Source organism: Ctenopharyngodon idella, chromosome 16 (genome assembly GCF_019924925.1).
Source record: "Ctenopharyngodon idella isolate HZGC_01 chromosome 16, HZGC01, whole genome shotgun sequence".
Taxonomy (NCBI): Eukaryota; Metazoa; Chordata; class Actinopteri; order Cypriniformes; family Xenocyprididae; genus Ctenopharyngodon; species Ctenopharyngodon idella.
Genome location: NC_067235.1, coordinates 9,590,545 through 9,608,896, shown reverse-complemented (window position 1 = coordinate 9,608,896; position 18,352 = coordinate 9,590,545). Strand labels below are relative to the sequence as shown.

The following is an 18,352-nucleotide window of genomic DNA, read 5'->3' as shown; positions in this document are numbered from 1 at the left end:
TTAGTATTATTTATGTGATTATAGTTTTGTTAATAGTTTGAATTTGATTTCATTTTTATATTTTTTGTCTTCATTTTTAATTTTAAATTTGTAGTAATTTTGTTGTCATTTTTTTTTTCTTTTTTTTTTTTTTTAATATGGCTATATAGTTTTTATTATTATTATTATTAAATTTAGATAGTTTATTTTAGTTATTTTAGTACTTCAAATTAAATTAAATTAAATCAAATTAAATTAAACAAAAAATGAGAGATGTTTGGCAACTAGCAGAAATCAAATTAACGTTTAAATGATGTGGAACACCATTTGATAAAGACTGTCATTAATGAAACCCAGGGAAAGATTTAGACAAGATGTTGCACTTTTCACATTTTTATTGAAATGATACAGTAATTAGAGCATGGTCTCTTATCATACCTCATACCAGTCTCATATTGCACTACTTAAAATTCTGCAATTAATTACCCTCATTTTGTTCCAAACCCATAAGACCTTATTTCATTTTCGGAACACAAATTAAGATATCGATATTTCCAAGAGCTTTCTGATCCCCTATAGACAGCAACGCAACTACCTCTTTCAAGGAACAGAAAGGTAATAAAGATATTAAAACAGAGACATTAAAACAGTTCATGTGACTAAAGTAGTTCAACCTTAATTTTATGAAGCGATGAAAATACTTTTAGTGCACAATCAATAATTTCTTCTCTTCCATGTCTGTCTATTTTAATGATGTCTTTACTACCTTTCTAGGCCTTGAAAGCCGTAATTGCATTCTGAAAGCTTGCGGATCTGAAAGCTTGCGGATATAATCGAAAATATCTTAATTTGTGTTCCGAATATAAACTAAGGTCTTACGGGTTTGGAACTAAATGAGGGTAATTAATGACAGAATTTTCATTTTTGGGTGAACTAACCCTTAAATTACATTGCCTTCTGTGTATATGCTGGAAAAAAAATAATAAAAAAAAAATAATCACCTTTAAGGTTTAGTCCTATCATCTACTGAGAATTTACAGAGCTTAAAAGCATGCTTTAAGTAATAGAATGTATAAACATAACACTGAAAGGTGAAGACAATCCTTTCAGAGAAAACCATCATTTTCTATAATATAGGTTTTAGTGGAGACAGTTTGCTGATGAAGCCATAAATCACATTTGCCATACTGCACTGTAAAAGAGAGCATGTTTGTGCAGCAGAGTAGCAGATGCAGTTCCATAGTGATATCAAATTGACCTACACCAAAAACGAGGAGGAAAAAAATGAATAAATAAAATGAGAAGGGTGAAAGCACAGGACAAAAATAGAAAACTAATGAGGGAAAAATGAAACTGAACAAATAAAACGACTAATGGAATGATGAATTTTTTCATGCATCACTTGTTCACATTTGAACATGCTGAGAGAGCTGCACATTAAATGATAATCTTTCAATATTACCATATTTATTAAACTCAGAGAATAATAAAAAGAATTTGAGGACTATGAAATGCAAAAATATGAATACACAAAATGAATTCATAATATAAGATACAATAAATAACAAGAATCTTGACAGGGACACCAAAAGAACTCTTAAAAAAAGAGATCCTGTTGTTTTGGTGTTCTTTGCTGACTAAAGGAGATTCAGCTCAGTGAACATTTGGTGCTGATTGGATCCCCACAGAAAGTTTAATCACATGCCAACATCCAATTAGCCCAGAGCTCTCCATATGAACGTTTCCGCAGCTTACTGCGTTAACCTTATTAACATGTACACATGTTGGCTCTACAGGCCTACGTTGTGTAGTTGCCTCTAACAATGTATGCATAAACAAAGAAATCTTATGCTTTTTTTTTTTCTTTCTCAATTGGTGTCTATTGTAGTGTCTTATTATTTGATGTAGATGTGTATTGATGTTGATTAATGTGAGAAAGTAAACGCTGTGGGATGCAAGACAATTTTTGGAATTCCAACAATAAAGTGAAATTGAAAACTGAACTGAATTGTCCTAATCGCATGCGACACGACATGTAGTTTGTCGTGTCGCGACATAGCGACAGAGAAAATTCTGTGCAATGCCACATGATCAAAGCAGTGCTTCCCACACATAGACTTTACTTGGGCGGGCCGCCCAGGTATATTAACGGCCACCCAAGTATATTTGGAGACACATTTATGCTTTTGTTATTTTTATCCTCTTTTGTATCCGCCCAAGATAATGAAACCATCCGCGATCGATTAACTAGTGGAAAATCTCCCCTGGCCCTACGCGTTTCATACCTGCTCGTTCTGTGCGCGAGAACTGTTTACTCCTGTTAATTGCCACGTGCGCTGCAGAGACACGGTGGATTTTTCACAAAGAGCGCTGCATGTTGCAAAGTCACAAGGCGGCGCTGTTGCGCATTCTACACTTCTACAGGCTCGCACAACAATGCTTCAGACTGCTTCAAAGTGATTCTCGATCATCGAAAAACACAGATGTATGCCAAACGATTGCTAATGAACTCAAGTTGATGAATTATGACAATGTCTACTTTATGGCCTTTATATAATATGTTTTAGATGGTTGTAAGAATCTGAAGGATCAGCCCGCAATTGTGTAGACATTTCAAAATAAGAGTCCTGGTGTATTTCGGGCTTGTTTAATTAAAAGTCACACGCTAAGTTTTTTTTTTTTTTTTTTCTCCTTCTGGGCATTATTGGTATTTTGGTTACACAATAAATTGTGTTTAATTTGATTTCCATTTAATTCATAGTAAATTATTGTAGTCTGCACCACAGGAAGAAAAGACTAAGAACATTATTTGACCCGTATATTATTCATTATATAAATTTTACTTGTAAAATCTATGTCCCATTCACTGAGAGACACTATATGACATATAGGATAACCATTTAAATGCTGTAATTTTGCATAATTTACAATGCATAATATTAGTATGTAATTAAATGTAATAGTATGCTATGTAATTAAAATTCATTTCAAAAATAAAAATACTGTTTAAAAAAAAAAAAAAAAAAAAAAAAAAAAAATCACACATTATTTGTTGTTTGTCACATGTAGTAGACCGTGGGTGGGTATAGGAGCATTTTTCACCCGGCTACCACCGCAAGTATATTTCAAACCTGTGGGAAGCACTGCAAAGCCAACAATAACATCTTATACACAATATAATCTTATACAGTTATGAAAAATGGGATTGTGGGCCGATGAGATTTCACTCTGATGATGACGTAGAAACTAAATGGCATAGAAATTGTTAATTGGCGTGTGTCGCAGGTGTGGCTGGTTAGGACAAAAACTCTAACAAGATTTAAATGGAAGACTGTTTGTCACTGTATCGTATCGCGATGCGATTCCTGCTACAATCAATCTGTCTATCCAAATGCGAACAGGCTAAAAGCAACAAAAACAATCACAAATCACAGCCAATCAGAAATGCACATGGGCGGGCTCTCTCTGCAAGCACACCTAACATGGAGATAAAGTACACATTGTCACAAAATTCCGTCAATGGCGGAGAAAGATTTAAGGCTCGTTCACACCAAGAATGACAACTATAAAGATAACCATAACGATAACTATATTCGCGTCCACACCAATGAGCGATAGCAGTCTGCTCATTCTAATCTCACGCAGTACAGTTTCAAAGTGTGTACAACATGTTTTTGCTGTTCTTGTTGCATTTACACAGCTTTAACCAGCAGGTGTCCTCGGCAAGCTATGTTTCGAGTGAATAGCTAGTGTAATCGATCTAATCTAAGAGAATTTACCTGATAAAGTCAATATAATGGAGTAAAAACAACAACTAGTCTTTTGCACTGCAACTTCAAAGGAAGCAAGACAATGTTGTCGAAACTAGTGCTGGATACCAGAGGTAATTTTATATTACACGGTTTGCTAGCCTGGCATTATGATCTCGTTAATACTTCTCACCATTTATTCTGAGGATATGACCAATTGTTTTCCATATATCCATTTTATTTAAAGTATCCTTGAAAAGGGGGTTTGACTTGTCAAACAGTGGTGGCTTTTTCTGGACCTTGGCGATAAACTTCTCCGCAATGTTGTCTGCTATTTTAAATGCGCGAACCCTTGAATTAGAATGAATTCTGATTGGCTGTCAGGTTACTCGCAGTTAAGGACAAGAAATCTGATTAACATGGAAAACACTTTTATCGCATGATGTGTTACGTCTCACAGAATTTCTAATTTCTGGGTTACTAATGGTTATGAGTAATTGAGAACTTGTGAAATACAATATACATGAGGATGTGTGAGTAGTTCACTCTATTACTTGGTCAATTAATTAAAGGTCAACTTTGTGTAGTTTTAACCAGCTTTAATGTTACAATGACGGTAGTAGACTTTTACTGTCAAATAAACAGGGATATCTGGGTGCAGGTAACATGGAAATAGAGTACACATTGTTCATTTACTACAGACTTTGTAACAATACAAAAATCAAGTTATCCTTTAAAACCTATATTGGAAATGATTGTGCTAAATAAATAGGTTCACTGTGCATTTTCACTTTCCTTATAAGCTGTGGTTTGAAATGTGTCTTAGTCATTCAATGAAGTGGCTAAACTAGGTAAAGTCATTCTGTTGTAGCTTTCAATAACCACCTCAACACCTTTGTAAAAGGTCACAAGCTGTCATCTTTACAAAGACAAAACCTAAAATTCCTTTCATTCCAAGAGTAGTTTGCATTTATCAATGAGTAACTTATCTTTCCACAGATATGTACTGAAATAGTTACCACCGGTGAAACAAGTTTTGTTTCTGTGCTAAACTGGCCCAACTGTTCATGTAATTTCCAACAGAGCATTGTGTGATACTTTTACCAGCCTAACAATGGCATCCCGCAGAGAAACAACGTCAAGACCCAACACATTTCCTCACCCTACCGCACAGTTTCCACCTTGTTCTCTCTGAAAGTGATAATGACAGGATGAAGTCTGCAGCACTAGCATAACACATGCTAACTTTTCTGAAGTGTTTGAATGTGTTTGGCACTTGAAATTATGATAAACAGAGGCTGTGATAATCAGAAAACACTATTCCTGTAAATATCAAAAGTAGGCACAAAAGGCATTAAGGATGTGCAAATAACGTAACCGGCTGATATTATGGCTGTCAATATAAAGCACTTGAGAGTGCAATATAAATTGTGTGTATATATAACAACATTTTACAGTCAAGATCGAAGATAGAATTAAGGCTTATGTTCAATGACAAACGAAGATATAAATCTCTAAAGCCAATTTTTGCAATGTCATTTCAATGATTTAGTGTTACACAAAGTAATGTCTTTTAATCTTTTAATAATTAAGAAATCAAATATTTATTGATAATTTGGGAGAAAATACTAATACATGCAATTAATTGCAATTAATCACCATCATGCAATTAATTATCATATATTGCAAAGATAATCAGTTACAGCTGGAGAGACTGTTTGAAAGATGTTCCAAGATGAATTTCTGCTCAAATGGTGGCAGGGCATGTACAGCACACAAACCATTTTGGACCAGATTGTAGCGTTTCCACCAGCTGGATGTATGAATGTGTGTGTTCTGCGCTGTTTCTCTGTGAACAGACTTTCTATTTAAGCTACGATATAAGCAGAGTATAATTTTAGCTGTCGGCAGTAGTTCTGAAAGATGTTAACACTAAACATGTGTGCTCACAAAGCCCGGACAAAGAACTGAAGAAAAAACACACACATACACTGGCCTGACATGCAAGTTTCTGAGGACAAACCGCAAGAGATGGCTAGTAGTGTGAGCTAAACGACACAGTTTGGAGTGGAGGGGGGAAAATATGGTGAGTGAATGAGAGAGGTTAGTTCTGGCTTCTGTAAAGATGCCTGGAGCTTATCAGTTACATAACCGTGCTGTTTGACACAATACGATCAGTCTGGCTGCAACAGCCTATCATAACAATACAGACTCCCAGAAAACCAATCACAAGCACCCTGACACCTTAGGGACACATCAGATCTCATTTTACCTTAGGTCTTCAACCCTGCTAAATAAGGGAAATTTATGGACATCATTTACCTAGTAGAAAAACTCAGCATCTATACGAGAGCTCAAGGCATATAAATCTCTTGACGCATATAATTTTGTACTTTGCGGTCATGTCCAGGACATTGAATACTAATATTTGTCGAATGATTTTTGTGTATTATGGACCAAAGTAAAGCCTAGCTAGCATCAAGGACACATGCAAATGCAGCTAAACAAGACGTGTGCTATTATAAACAAGTCATACAACTATCTACTTATAGTGAACTTCACTTGCATGTTGGTTAGAAGGCTATTAACTATTTTTCAGGATAAAAAAAAAAACACTAGCCCCCAGTTTCACAGACAAGGCTTAAGCCAAACCTCAGACTAAAATGCATGTTTAATTATCTTAAAATATCTTATAATATGTCAGTGCCATTGTTTTGCCTCAAGATGCACACAGTAATGTTTTTTTTTTTTTTTAAGGCACGTTTATAAAAGCAACTTAAATGTCCTAATTAAACTAAGGCCTAATCCTGGCTTAATCTAAGCCCTGTCTGTGAAACCAGGCCTGCAACTCCTGCTACTATTACTATCTAGGCTAGTCTATGAAAAATGTTTAAATATTTCATGCTGTAAATGTAGGGCTAATATTCCCTATATGAACTGTGTATTAGGGTTGTCAAAAGTACAGACTTCGATACCAAGTCGGTACTTAAATTTTAAAAATGTGATGTTAAGCGGATTTGTAAACTCCTCTGATTGGCCATTGTGTTCACGCGCTCATCAGATATGTCTGTGATTGGCTACAATGATCAACACACGGAAGTGTTTGAATTTGAAAGAGTTCTGAAAGCGGGAGCGTTTGAAAGCAGGTGTCTATCAGTGGACAGTCCCATGACACTCCCATGTGTATCTGTGTAAGTGCACGGTGAAGAGCGTCATTGATGTCTATTTACATGTTTTTGAAGCGTTGATCATTGCAGCCAATCACAGACATATCTGATGAGTGCGTGAACACAATGGCCAAACAGAGGGGTTTACGAATCTGCTCAAAGCATCACATTTTTAAAATTTCAGTACTGACTTGGTACCGAAGTCGGTACTTTTGACAACACTACTGTGTATGTGAATATTATACATGTAGATCTATTGTTTACATCAAATTCATGCTTTATTCATCAGTCTAATCCATTTAATAACTTGTAACCATAAACATCTGTGTTTAGTTTCAAAGGGCATCTTTGACAATGGTCATAATCCCCATTACACACCCCAAAAATTATAATCCCCATTATACACCCTAAAGCATACAATTTTGCCCCACCACTTTTGGAGTAGTAGTGCCACCCTTGAATTAAATCATTAATTGCAATTATTTGTATGACAATTAATGCATGACAAAACTATAATTGTGACAGCTCCACATAAGACCTTTTCAAACTAGTTATGGAAGGAAAGAAAGTTGAACACGGCAGATATGTCTGTCTGAGGTAGCTTATTAACATCCATGTCAACTTTACAGTGTCTGGCTTTCTAGATAATGAATGTATAGAGAAATGCTCCATAAAGTCATTGTGTCTCAATAGCCTAAGTTAAAAATTTCAAATTTCAAGATGCAGGAAATGCCAGAGATGATCCGACTGGGGCTGAGATAGAGTTTAAGGCTGTGACTTACTCTTTGCAGGCGTTGGAGACGTGGGCAGGTACAGTGTATTTGCAGTCCATGATCATAGTGAGGGTCTCGCTGTCATTGGCCTCCTGGAAGGGGGGCTGACCACACACTAGCATGAAGAGGATGACCCCTAAACTCCAGATATCTACAGGGAAGAAGGTTATGCCATCAGCCTTTTCAACAGATTGTTTCATACATTAAAATGGTGAAGAAAATCATTAGAGACCCTTCATTGCCTCAGGAAGGCAGAATGAAACAAAACCAAATGTAATGCATAACAAACATTTTTGTGGTTGACACCTTAAACTGGTTTAAGATAAGCATGACTGAGTGTACGAGTGCGTGTCAAGGTTTACACACCTTCACTTACAAGCAAGATTTTGGCACAGAGTAACATCTGGCACATTATTTATGTTTATGTTCAATATTGATTCATGCTTCTCAATAAATCAGCCGTGTCTGCTCATTTTTCCAATAGTGGTGGGACACATTCAGTGGTTTTGATGCGGAACAAATTTCAAACCAACCATAACTTTCAGTTACTTGGATTAGTGTGAAAGCATCACCAAACAGTATTGCACACAAAAGAACTGCATGATTCGATCTGAGAAAAAAATAAAATAAATAAAATAACATGCTGAAGGAAAACCGACTGATCTTGGTTTTAAACTCCAATGTACGAAGTGTGAACGCAATTTTAAAGAATTAGCTCACTGCAAAGTGAAAACTATCATCATGGCACACAAAATAATCATGATTAGACTTGAAAAGAACATTCTGAAAAAAGGAAACTAACTGAATTCGGTTTCAAAGCCAATCAAATGTACCAAGTGTGAACACAATTTTGAATTAGTTCACACCAAAATGAAAATTCTATCATCGTCACACTCATATAATCTCAAACTGGTCTTTCTTCTGAAATTATGATAAAGAACAAAAATTTAAATAAATTGACTGTTTGTTTATATTTGGGTGAACAAGAATCAGAATAAAAGTAGGATTGGAATCTGTATTCCAGTCCTACTCTTCTGTGGGCACAAGTATGTAATTCTGTCAAATACCATCTTGTGAGGTGGCGTTAGTTGGAATGACTGCAGCCTGGCACAGAATATCCCTGGATTTTCCCCCCGAGTAAAGCTCTGTAGCTTTAAAGGTGTGATTACTTTCACTGAATAGTTTTCTGTAATCGTGCAGCACTAATGTGCACTTTGCACTCTGGTGGTGAGCAGCAGAAGTGAACAGAGTTTGGGAGAAGTAGCCGAGCCCATTAGCAGATATTAAATCAATTTAGCAGTGTGGGTGGGCCACAGAATAAGAAAAATTGTTTTGTCGCAGCCAAAATCTGCCCCACGAGCCCAGACTGTCAAAACACATGGGAAGTAATTAACAAGTGCTACTGAATGTTCAATAACTAAACAGCATAAAAAATCCACCGCATGAGCAGTTTGCAGTGCATGCACAACTTAATGCACAACTTAATCTTAAATCAGAAATTCTAAGTACAGCTGTAACTTTAATGAAAGAGAAGTTTAAGCAAAACTTCCATTAGCCCTTCACTCTCAGAGGATGTCACCACAACTACGGCAACAGTTCGCAATGGCAAGAAGCAAACCACTTTAACAGGCCCATTTTATGAAACTGACGACACATTCAAGAAAATGGAAGAGGCATGATTTCTTGCTCTAGCTTGCACAGATGGCAGGGGTGCATTACTAGGAGGTAATGGGAGATGTTTTATCTGATAATGGCCCCTCGTAGAGCTCCAATCTGCTGTGGAGTGTGCAGCAGTACACCTGAGGCACAGAGCAGACGTGGTTATGCACTGTGCCTGTGGCTCTGTACTGTTTCTGTCCATGCTGGGACTGTTCGGCTGTAATGACCTGTACACCCACAGGCCACAGGTTTTGCTCTGACCGCTGACAGACAGATGGATCAGAAACAAATCTGGCCCAGCAAGAGGTCATTGTATAGCCAGAGATCCTGAAGTATGTCAAACTCTACCATTCACAAGAGGGCAAACACACAGCATGCTCTACCTATGGATAAAGATGTTAAATCATCCGATGTGATTGTATGAGCTTTGCCATTTCTGATTCTTAAATTTGTATTAAACAGGTCATTTATGGTGGCACTAGAAAGTATTAAAATAGTTATAGTTATCATCATCTGTGTCAGTGGGCCTTTAAACACTGGCTAATGAGGTAATGAAAACATCAAAGACTTTTTTTCTGGTGGAAGCTAGCTATTTTACTTTTTATATAAGCTATTTAAAACTTGTTAAATATGGATATTTTTCTTACACAAATGCATCGCTTCGCTTCAGAAGGCCTTTATTTACCACCCGGAGCCGTGTGGAGTACGTTTATGAAGGATAGATGCACTTTCTTGAGCTTCATACTCGTTGGTCCCGTTCGCTGCCATAATAAAGCTTGGATGCATCAGAATATTTATTAATATAACTCCAACTGTGTTCACCAGAACGAAAAAAGTCACATAATCCTTTAACTCCATCTAATTCAACATGCTGGAGAACGTAGACATCTGAAAGCTCCTTTATTCAATTGATGGCTTCTTTCAGCCATTCAGCGACACAGGGCACTATTATTCAGCACATTATTATAACAATCATAATCAGGTTATTGATAGATCATGCCTTTGCCAATTTGTTAGAGAAAAGAAATTGCAACAAAAGGCACACACAAACAAAGACACCGAGACTCTCATCGAGATACTGGCATCATAACAATACGAAGACATTCAGAGACAAAATCTCAGATATTCACAGCTCTTTGGCACATCAAAAATATCAATCCAAGCAAAATAAATCAAACAACTAATTTCACCGTCTGAGTATTTCAAATATAAATGGCGACAAGACAATGCCTCTAACACACTTTCTCCAGCTCCAGACAAAGACTAATGGGTTGTGGCCAAACAAAGGGCAGCTTTAGTGTATGAGTCCATCTGTGGTGCTCTGTCTGTCAGCTGTGGATGAACTTCAAATGTAGTTCCCTTATAAAGAAACAATAGCATAGTCTGTGAAGTCTGCAGTAGAACTGTAGCAAGTCATCAACAGATGCCACCACCACCACGCCCCTCGAAGACTGAAGTGCTTTTCTTTGCATCAAGCCGTCAGATGCAGCTCTATCCACAGTTCGTTGTCACAGTGCACTTGACACCCCTGGTCGAGTCACCTTTATTTATATAGCGCTTTAAACAATACAGATTATTTCAAAGCATCTTTACAATGATAAACATTTAAAAAAAGGTCTGTTAAAACATTAAACCATGAACCAAGCCAACCAGCTACAAGGTGATTCATAATATAACAAAGTTTAATTTGAAGCAAAAAAGCATTTGAAAATCATACAAAAATACAGAGGTACAGGACTATGTACTTAACGGCTTTAGTGATAGAAAGAACTACAATCCCATAGCATAATCGAATTAAAATCAATGGAGGAATATAAAACTTCTCATTTACAAATGTTGATTATATAAAAAACATTTTGAGGGCATGTTTTTCTTGTTTTGACTCTGATTAAGATAATCGGAATTTTCTGTACACCATCATGGGTAATATAGTTTTTCACCATGAATTTTGCTGTTAAACATGATTATTTTAAAACTAATTTGAAATAATGCAGGCTAACGGCTTTAACATAAGGAAATACCATTTCCAAATTAACAAACTTGAAGCTCACAGTAAGGCTGTCTTTAAAGGTTTACAAGTTATTGTTAAAAAACAATTTCCCTACGGAGACACTGAATGGAGGTTTTACTTCCGGAACCTGACTGTTGCACGTGTCAGTGCAGTCAAGTCAATAATATTGTGAAATATTAAGTTTCCCCAACTAAGCAAGCCAAAAGGTGACAGTGGCAAATATCCCAAACTCCATCGGTGACAGAATGGAGAAAAAAAAAAAAAAAAAAAAACCTTGGTAGAAACCAGGCTCAGTCAGGGGGAACCAACGAATCAACATGGATTGGTTTATTTCCAGGCTGTATCACAAGTCAGATTGTGGATTCTGAATGTTTCATCCTGTTCCTTCTGCTTGGAGATCAGGATACATTATGCCAGCATTTGGTGGCTCTACAAGTCATTGCAAAACCTGGGTTATCTAAAAAAATAAAAATAAAAAGGAGCATTTAAAATAAGTAGATTTTATTGCTACATTTAACAATTTATGTATTTATGTATATTTGTCAGTTTGAATAGTGATTTATTAAATTATTAATGATTACATAATATATATATCAGTGGTGTGCGGTCCATATAAGCTGCAAATGCTCTGCATACCCAAGCCATTTGTGGACTCGGCAACTAATATTAACATTATAAATTACTATTAAATCCCTTGTTTTTAGGTGTACCATAAAGCCTACATGATTGGAAATGCATATGTAACTGTCCATAATTTATTTATTTGCCAAACGATGGTAATTTTCTTTAAATCTGCCAATTATGGAGACTTCCGGGTAAGCTGACCTGCAGCAGCTTTTGTGCTTTTGTTATGGAACGTCATCATTGTCCCGCATTCTCATTGGTTTGCTGGTCTATAGGAGTTTTCATGGCAGGATAAGCTGTGAGCGGACCGCTCGCCCAAGAGGAAAAATGAGCTGCTGCCAGATCTCGATCACCGAAAATCACATTGTATTTGATACAAAACTAACTAGACTTAGAAATGGGGGGGAAAAAAAAAATCATAACTAAAACTATTTTCATAGTATTTCATTTTCTTCATAGAGAATTTATGAAGTCTGACAGTCTGACCCTATCAGAGGATGTTAAACGTGTTTGTTAAAAGTCATCAGTTTGCACAATTTCAACTTATTTTTTAAAGAATACTGATATTTTTATTTATTATAGCCTACTTATATTTATTATAATTACATTTTATTTTTTATTTATAATAGGCTGCTAGTACTTATGTTATACTTATTTTTAATTATTAGTTTAAAAAATACTTCTGGCATACATTTAAATTTGAATTTAGATATGTGTCGTAAACAGATACGTTTAAAGGTGAAGTATGTTGTTTGTGTGATACTAGCAGATTACAAAAATACAGCATATTTTGCAAACGCACCTTTCGCATGTCAAGTTTGCTATTTGTGGCTATTTGTCATGAGCACGCAAATGAGTAAACTAACACTGAGAACGAGAGCGTCTCGCATATTAGCTATACATATTTTTAACATGACACAACACCCAGCATACCCTGTTAAAAAAGTCACCGCTTGCCACTGATATATATATATATATATATTCCATGCGTGCTTCTGAACACCTCTGTGAACAATAGATTTTGATTTCTGACACTGGAAAACTTAACAAAAGTACCATGCCAACAATCTTGTTCTCCATCCACTTATGATATCACCTCTAGAAACTGAGAATTATGTCACTTCAGTAATCAATCATTATAGAATTTCTTTCGAAATGTATAAAACACTTCTATCCTGCATCTGTGTGAAAGCACAAGCCTGTATCCCTCATGCACATCCTTCATGTCTCCCACTGTCTTCGCATGCTGCTCTCTCGACTGCTCCATACATGCATAATGCGAGTGAAAATCAGCACGTTAGACCTCTGGGGTTTGTCGTAAACTAGAGCTCTCTATAATTCAGATGAAAAAAAGCTCACATGGAAAACTGCAGTGGCCTAATATTCTCAACAATGAATCTGATAACTACAAAAAAAAAAAAAAAAAAAAAGTGTTAGGCTTTACAGTCTAAAGAAAGAAAGAAAAGCTCATTTGAAAGTTAAAGCAAAAGATCCGGTTCAGTACATCCGCTATGGGAGCTTTTAGGAGTGACAGTCATGCTCTCATGTTGAATGCATCAGGTGAGCTATTATTACGTAACACAGGTGCAACACAGTTGAATGCGAGTGGTGTGACTTTAGGGTGTTAGGCATTTATATATAAACTTCCTCATTTTTTTAAATTAAAAATGCTACAGTACAAACTTGATAATTGGTTAACTGTAAGTTACCTTAATAAACAGTAAAAACACACACACACACACACACACACACACACAGTGCATCCAGAAAGTATTCACAGTGAACAGTATTCACAACCTTTTCCACATTGTTATGTTACAGCCTTATTCCAAAAGGGATTAAATTCATTATTTTCCTCAAACTTCTACAAACAATACCTCATAATGACAACGTGAAAGAAGTTTGTTTGAAATCTTTGCAAATTTATTTAAAAAAAAAAAAAAAAATCACATGTACATAAGTACACAGCCTTTGCTCAATACTTTGTTGAAGCACCTTTGCCACCAATTACAGCCTCAAGTCTTTTTGAGTATGATGCTACAAGCTTGGAAAACCTATTTTTGGGCAGTTTCTCCCATTCTTCTTTGCAGGACCTCTCAAGCTCCATCAGGTTGGATGGGGAGCGTCGGTGCACAGCCATTCAGAGATGTTCAATCGGGTTCAAGTCTGGGCTCTGGCTGGGCCACTCGAGAACTTTCACAGAGTTGTCCTGTAGCCACTTCTTTGTTATCTTGGCTGTGTGCTTAGGGTTGTTGTCCTGTTGGAAGATGAACCTTCACCCAGTCTGAGGTCCAGAGCACTCTGGAGCAGGTTTTCATCAAGGATGTCTCTGTACATTGCTGCATTCATCTTTCCCTCGATCCTGACTAGTCTCCCAGTTCCTGCCGCTGAAAAACATCCCCACAGCATGATGCTGCCACCACCATGCTTCACTGTAGGGATGGTACTGGCCAGGTGATGAGTGGTGCCTGCTTTCCTCCAGAGATGACGCTTGCTATTCAGGCCAAAGAGTTCAATCTTTGTTTCAGACCAGAGAATTTTGTTTCTCATGGTCTGAGAGTCATCCAGGCGGGCTGTCATGTGCCTTTTACTGAGGAGTGGCTTCCATCTGGCCACTCTACCATACAGGCCTGATAGGTGGAGTGCTGCAGAGATGGTTGTTCTTCTGGAAGGTTCACCTCTCTCCACAGAGAAATGCTGGAGCTCTGTCAGAGTGACCATTGGGTTCTTGGTCACCTCCCTGACTAAGGCCCTTCTCCCCCGATCGTTCAGTTTGGCCGGGCGGCCTGCTCTAGGAAGAGTCCTGGTGGTTCCAAACTTCTTCCATTTACGAATGATGGAGGCCACTGTGCTCATTGGGACCTTCAGTGCTGCACAAAGCTTTTCTGTATCCTTCCCCAGATCTGTGCCTCAATACAATCCTGTCTTGGAGGTCTACAGACAATTCCTTGGACTTCATGGCTTGGTTTGTGCTCTGACATGCACTGTTAACTGTGGGACCTTATATAGACAGGTGTGTGCCTTTCCAAATCATGCCCAATTAACTGAATTTACCACTAGTGGACTCCAATCAAGTTGTAGAAACATCTCAAGGATGATCAGTGGAAACCGGATGCCACTGAGCTCAATTTTGAGTGTCATGGCAAATGCTTTGAATACTTATGTACATGTGATTTTTTTCGTTCTTTATTTTTAATACATTTTCAAAGATTTCAAACAAATTTTTTTTCATGTTGTCATTATGGGGTATTGTTTGTAGAATTTTGAGGAAGATAATGCAATTTTAAACCATATATATATATATATGGTTTAAAATTGCATTATCTGTAATTTTGCTGCAAAATACTGTTAAATTTATGCTTCTTGCATGTAAAAAAAAAACAAAAACAAAAAAACAAACTATATATTACATATAATTTATGGTGAAAAACAGTAAAAGGACATTCCCAGAAGTTATTTAGTTCAAGATACACTATGTAACTTTTTTGTTCACAATTAACAAAATTTAAAGCTGCAGTCCGTAACTTTGTGTTCAAAATGTATATAATGAGCAAGTACATCATGAATACATTTTCCAAATCGTGTTATTGTCTTATCATAAATCTCTATGGTACATCTTTAATAAGTGTTTATATTTTGACTATTTTAGACCGGTCGGGTCGCCACCACTGCGGAGTAGCCCAGTACCTGCGTGACTCGTCATAGACATAAACAGAGAGAAGTAGCTCCGGCTACAATGTTCTTCCACAAGACACATGCAATTTTGTTTATTAACCACTAGAGCGCCAAAAGTGAGTCAATACATTATCAATCCTTTCAAAAAGTGGTTTTGTCTTACCCTGATTTACCATGATACTATGGTAAACCTGTTGTAAGTGTTTATATTTTAGATCTAATGTGATGGTTTTCGCACGAAATTGCATACAGACTTCACTCGCCTGTGCGTGTCTCGTCATATCCATGAATACAGGAAAGTTGCTCCGGCTACTTTGACGCATGTATGGTGTGGGAATTGCAAAGGTTATTTGTCACAAATCTGCTGGCAAAAAAAAAAAAAAAAAAAAAACAGCGCAACAGAGCTCGCAATAAAACAAGAACCAACATTGTCTTGGCTTTTTGGAGATGGCGAGAACTGAGGGATTTGAAAAGTTGTAAAAGCAATGGCAATGGAGATGGCGTTTTTATTACTCAACAGTGAGTAAGGTATTTTATTGAACAGCAATATGTAGCTCTCTGACAGAGTTAATTGCAAAGCCTTATCTACTGTGAAGGGTCATTTAATTATGGGTTGTTGTAGAGCTGTGCTGGAATTTATTTTCAAGGAAGTACCGTGTCTAATAATGGGTATAGCTACAGTAACGTCTTCAGCTAGTCAGCTTGAGAACCTTTCCATCTAAACTGGTTTTATCTTGCAAGCCTAGAAGAGAATGTTTTATGACCAGCAGAAAAACCATATTCATCTGCACAGTCATGCAGAGCCAAAGCACAACCAAAACAATGTTCTTCCACAAAATGCATGCAGTTTTTTTTTTTTTTTTTTTAACCGCTGTGGCTTTTTTTTTGCAGGTTTTATCATTCACCGGTCAAAAACCATACATGTAATTGCTTAGAAAAGTAATGACAACATAATCAGCCACACAATTAGAGGTATCATACATTTTCATAATAAAATGCAGTGTGGTTCAAGTTATGCACAAATGTTTTGTTAAATTCTCTGACCCTAAGTATGAGTAATAGTAATGCATAATCTGCAGAACTGCATTACAGAAAGCATGACAGTTTCAAATACACCGGTGCTTTACTATTACACAAGACTCACTGGCCAACTGGCTTTCATAAAGTCATAAAATGAAAGGAAATTTATCTCTCTCTAAAAATGGTCTAACTCTGTATCAGATGTCTGTAATTACAGATTACCCAATTGTTAAGTCATAAAAAGTACCTTCAACTAGCGTTTGATAAAACGTTGGTGACCCTATGCTTATATAACACGTTACAACAATTTTTAGGTACATATACAATGACTCAGTGTTGGGACACTTACACAATATATAAAAACAAATTTAAGTAATTGCATTAAATAACAATATGAAAGCATTTGGTATTTAATTTTAAGAAACACATTAAATTGTAGAACACGCTATTTTAGAACTAAAAGCTTTTTTTCTTTGTTCTCTGTTTTTTAAGGTATGCAGCCTTACATGCAAGAACACTACTGAACACGATGCTACATGTGACATTTTAACAAAAGTCTTGTGTTTTTCAGTTTTGCTGAATATATAACACCCACAGCAAACCCATTCAATGGCCTAATAACATCCTGCGACTGCTGACCTGAACCAAAACAATAAGGACTATTTATGTTTCAGAGCAAGGCTCAGGGGGTTTTGCATGTCTTTGGCATCTGTGTGCTTCAACTGATGCTCCCGCAGGAAATGAAAGGGACAGAGTTGTAGCACATCCTTATTTGAGGGCAATAGGTTCATGAGGAAGAGAAAAGCTTTGCCTTCATTTGTCGCATCACCTCTGACCACAGTATGCACTCTGTCTGTGCGTTTACACAAAATAAAGAATCCTATTGAATCAAAGGTCAGACAGCCATTGAAAAGACTCACCGTCTAAGTAGAAAGGTGTGTGTGAATGAACAAGGAAGTTGCGTGCAAAAACATGCACACACAAAGCATATGAAGTGTTTAATCACTGCACACAGACACCTGCGACAACAGAGAATACCAACTGGGGAAGGCCAGTCATTTTTATTTTTAGACATTAATAATGTTCTCAGCTCACGCAACTAGACACCAGCTGATGTTGCTTGATATTAACCGAGTCCTCAGTGTTCAGAAGAAAATAAAAAAAAGATGAACCAAAACATTTCATCTGTACAAATCACCAGCAGGGAAACCAATCTTGATGTGAGCAATGAAGGAAAAAAACTGGCATTCGAAGAACGCTGTTGACTTAAATCAACAAGATAATGTTATCTAGCTAGCTAATACAATGTATATGCGGTTGTTGAAATTCTGAGAACAGTTTAAACATTTTGGAAGAATTGATCAGTTGAATGAGTTTAAAAATCACACACACACAAAATTCTAAACAAATGACACTATTATTTTTTCAAATAAAGTGTGTTTATGAATTTAAATGTCGGTTTATGATTACAAGCTTAATAAATTATTTGCTTTGAATTTGAATTTTTTTTTTAAGAAAAATACACAAAATGTTGTCAAATAGTTATTTTATTTTAATAATTATTTATTTATTATTTCTATTAGCTACTTTTTATGAATATATAGCCAGTACTATATAAATATAACAATAGTTACTCTTTAACAGTTAAAGGGTTAGTTCACTCAAAAATGAAAATTCTGTCATTAATTACTCACC

General features: G+C 36.4%; 1 protein-coding gene across 2 annotated transcripts in view; it reads right to left on the bottom strand.

Annotated features, from left to right (window-relative positions):
- Positions 1 to 18,352, bottom strand: part of snrka (SNF related kinase a) — a 55,729-nt gene that overhangs the window by 13,946 nt on the left and 23,431 nt on the right. For both annotated transcript variants that reach the window (XM_051864281.1, XM_051864280.1), the window contains exon 3: positions 7,678 to 7,819. In XM_051864281.1, the coding sequence (XP_051720241.1) occupies positions 7,678 to 7,819 (142 nt within the window). The remainder of the gene's footprint in view (positions 1 to 7,677; positions 7,820 to 18,352) is intronic.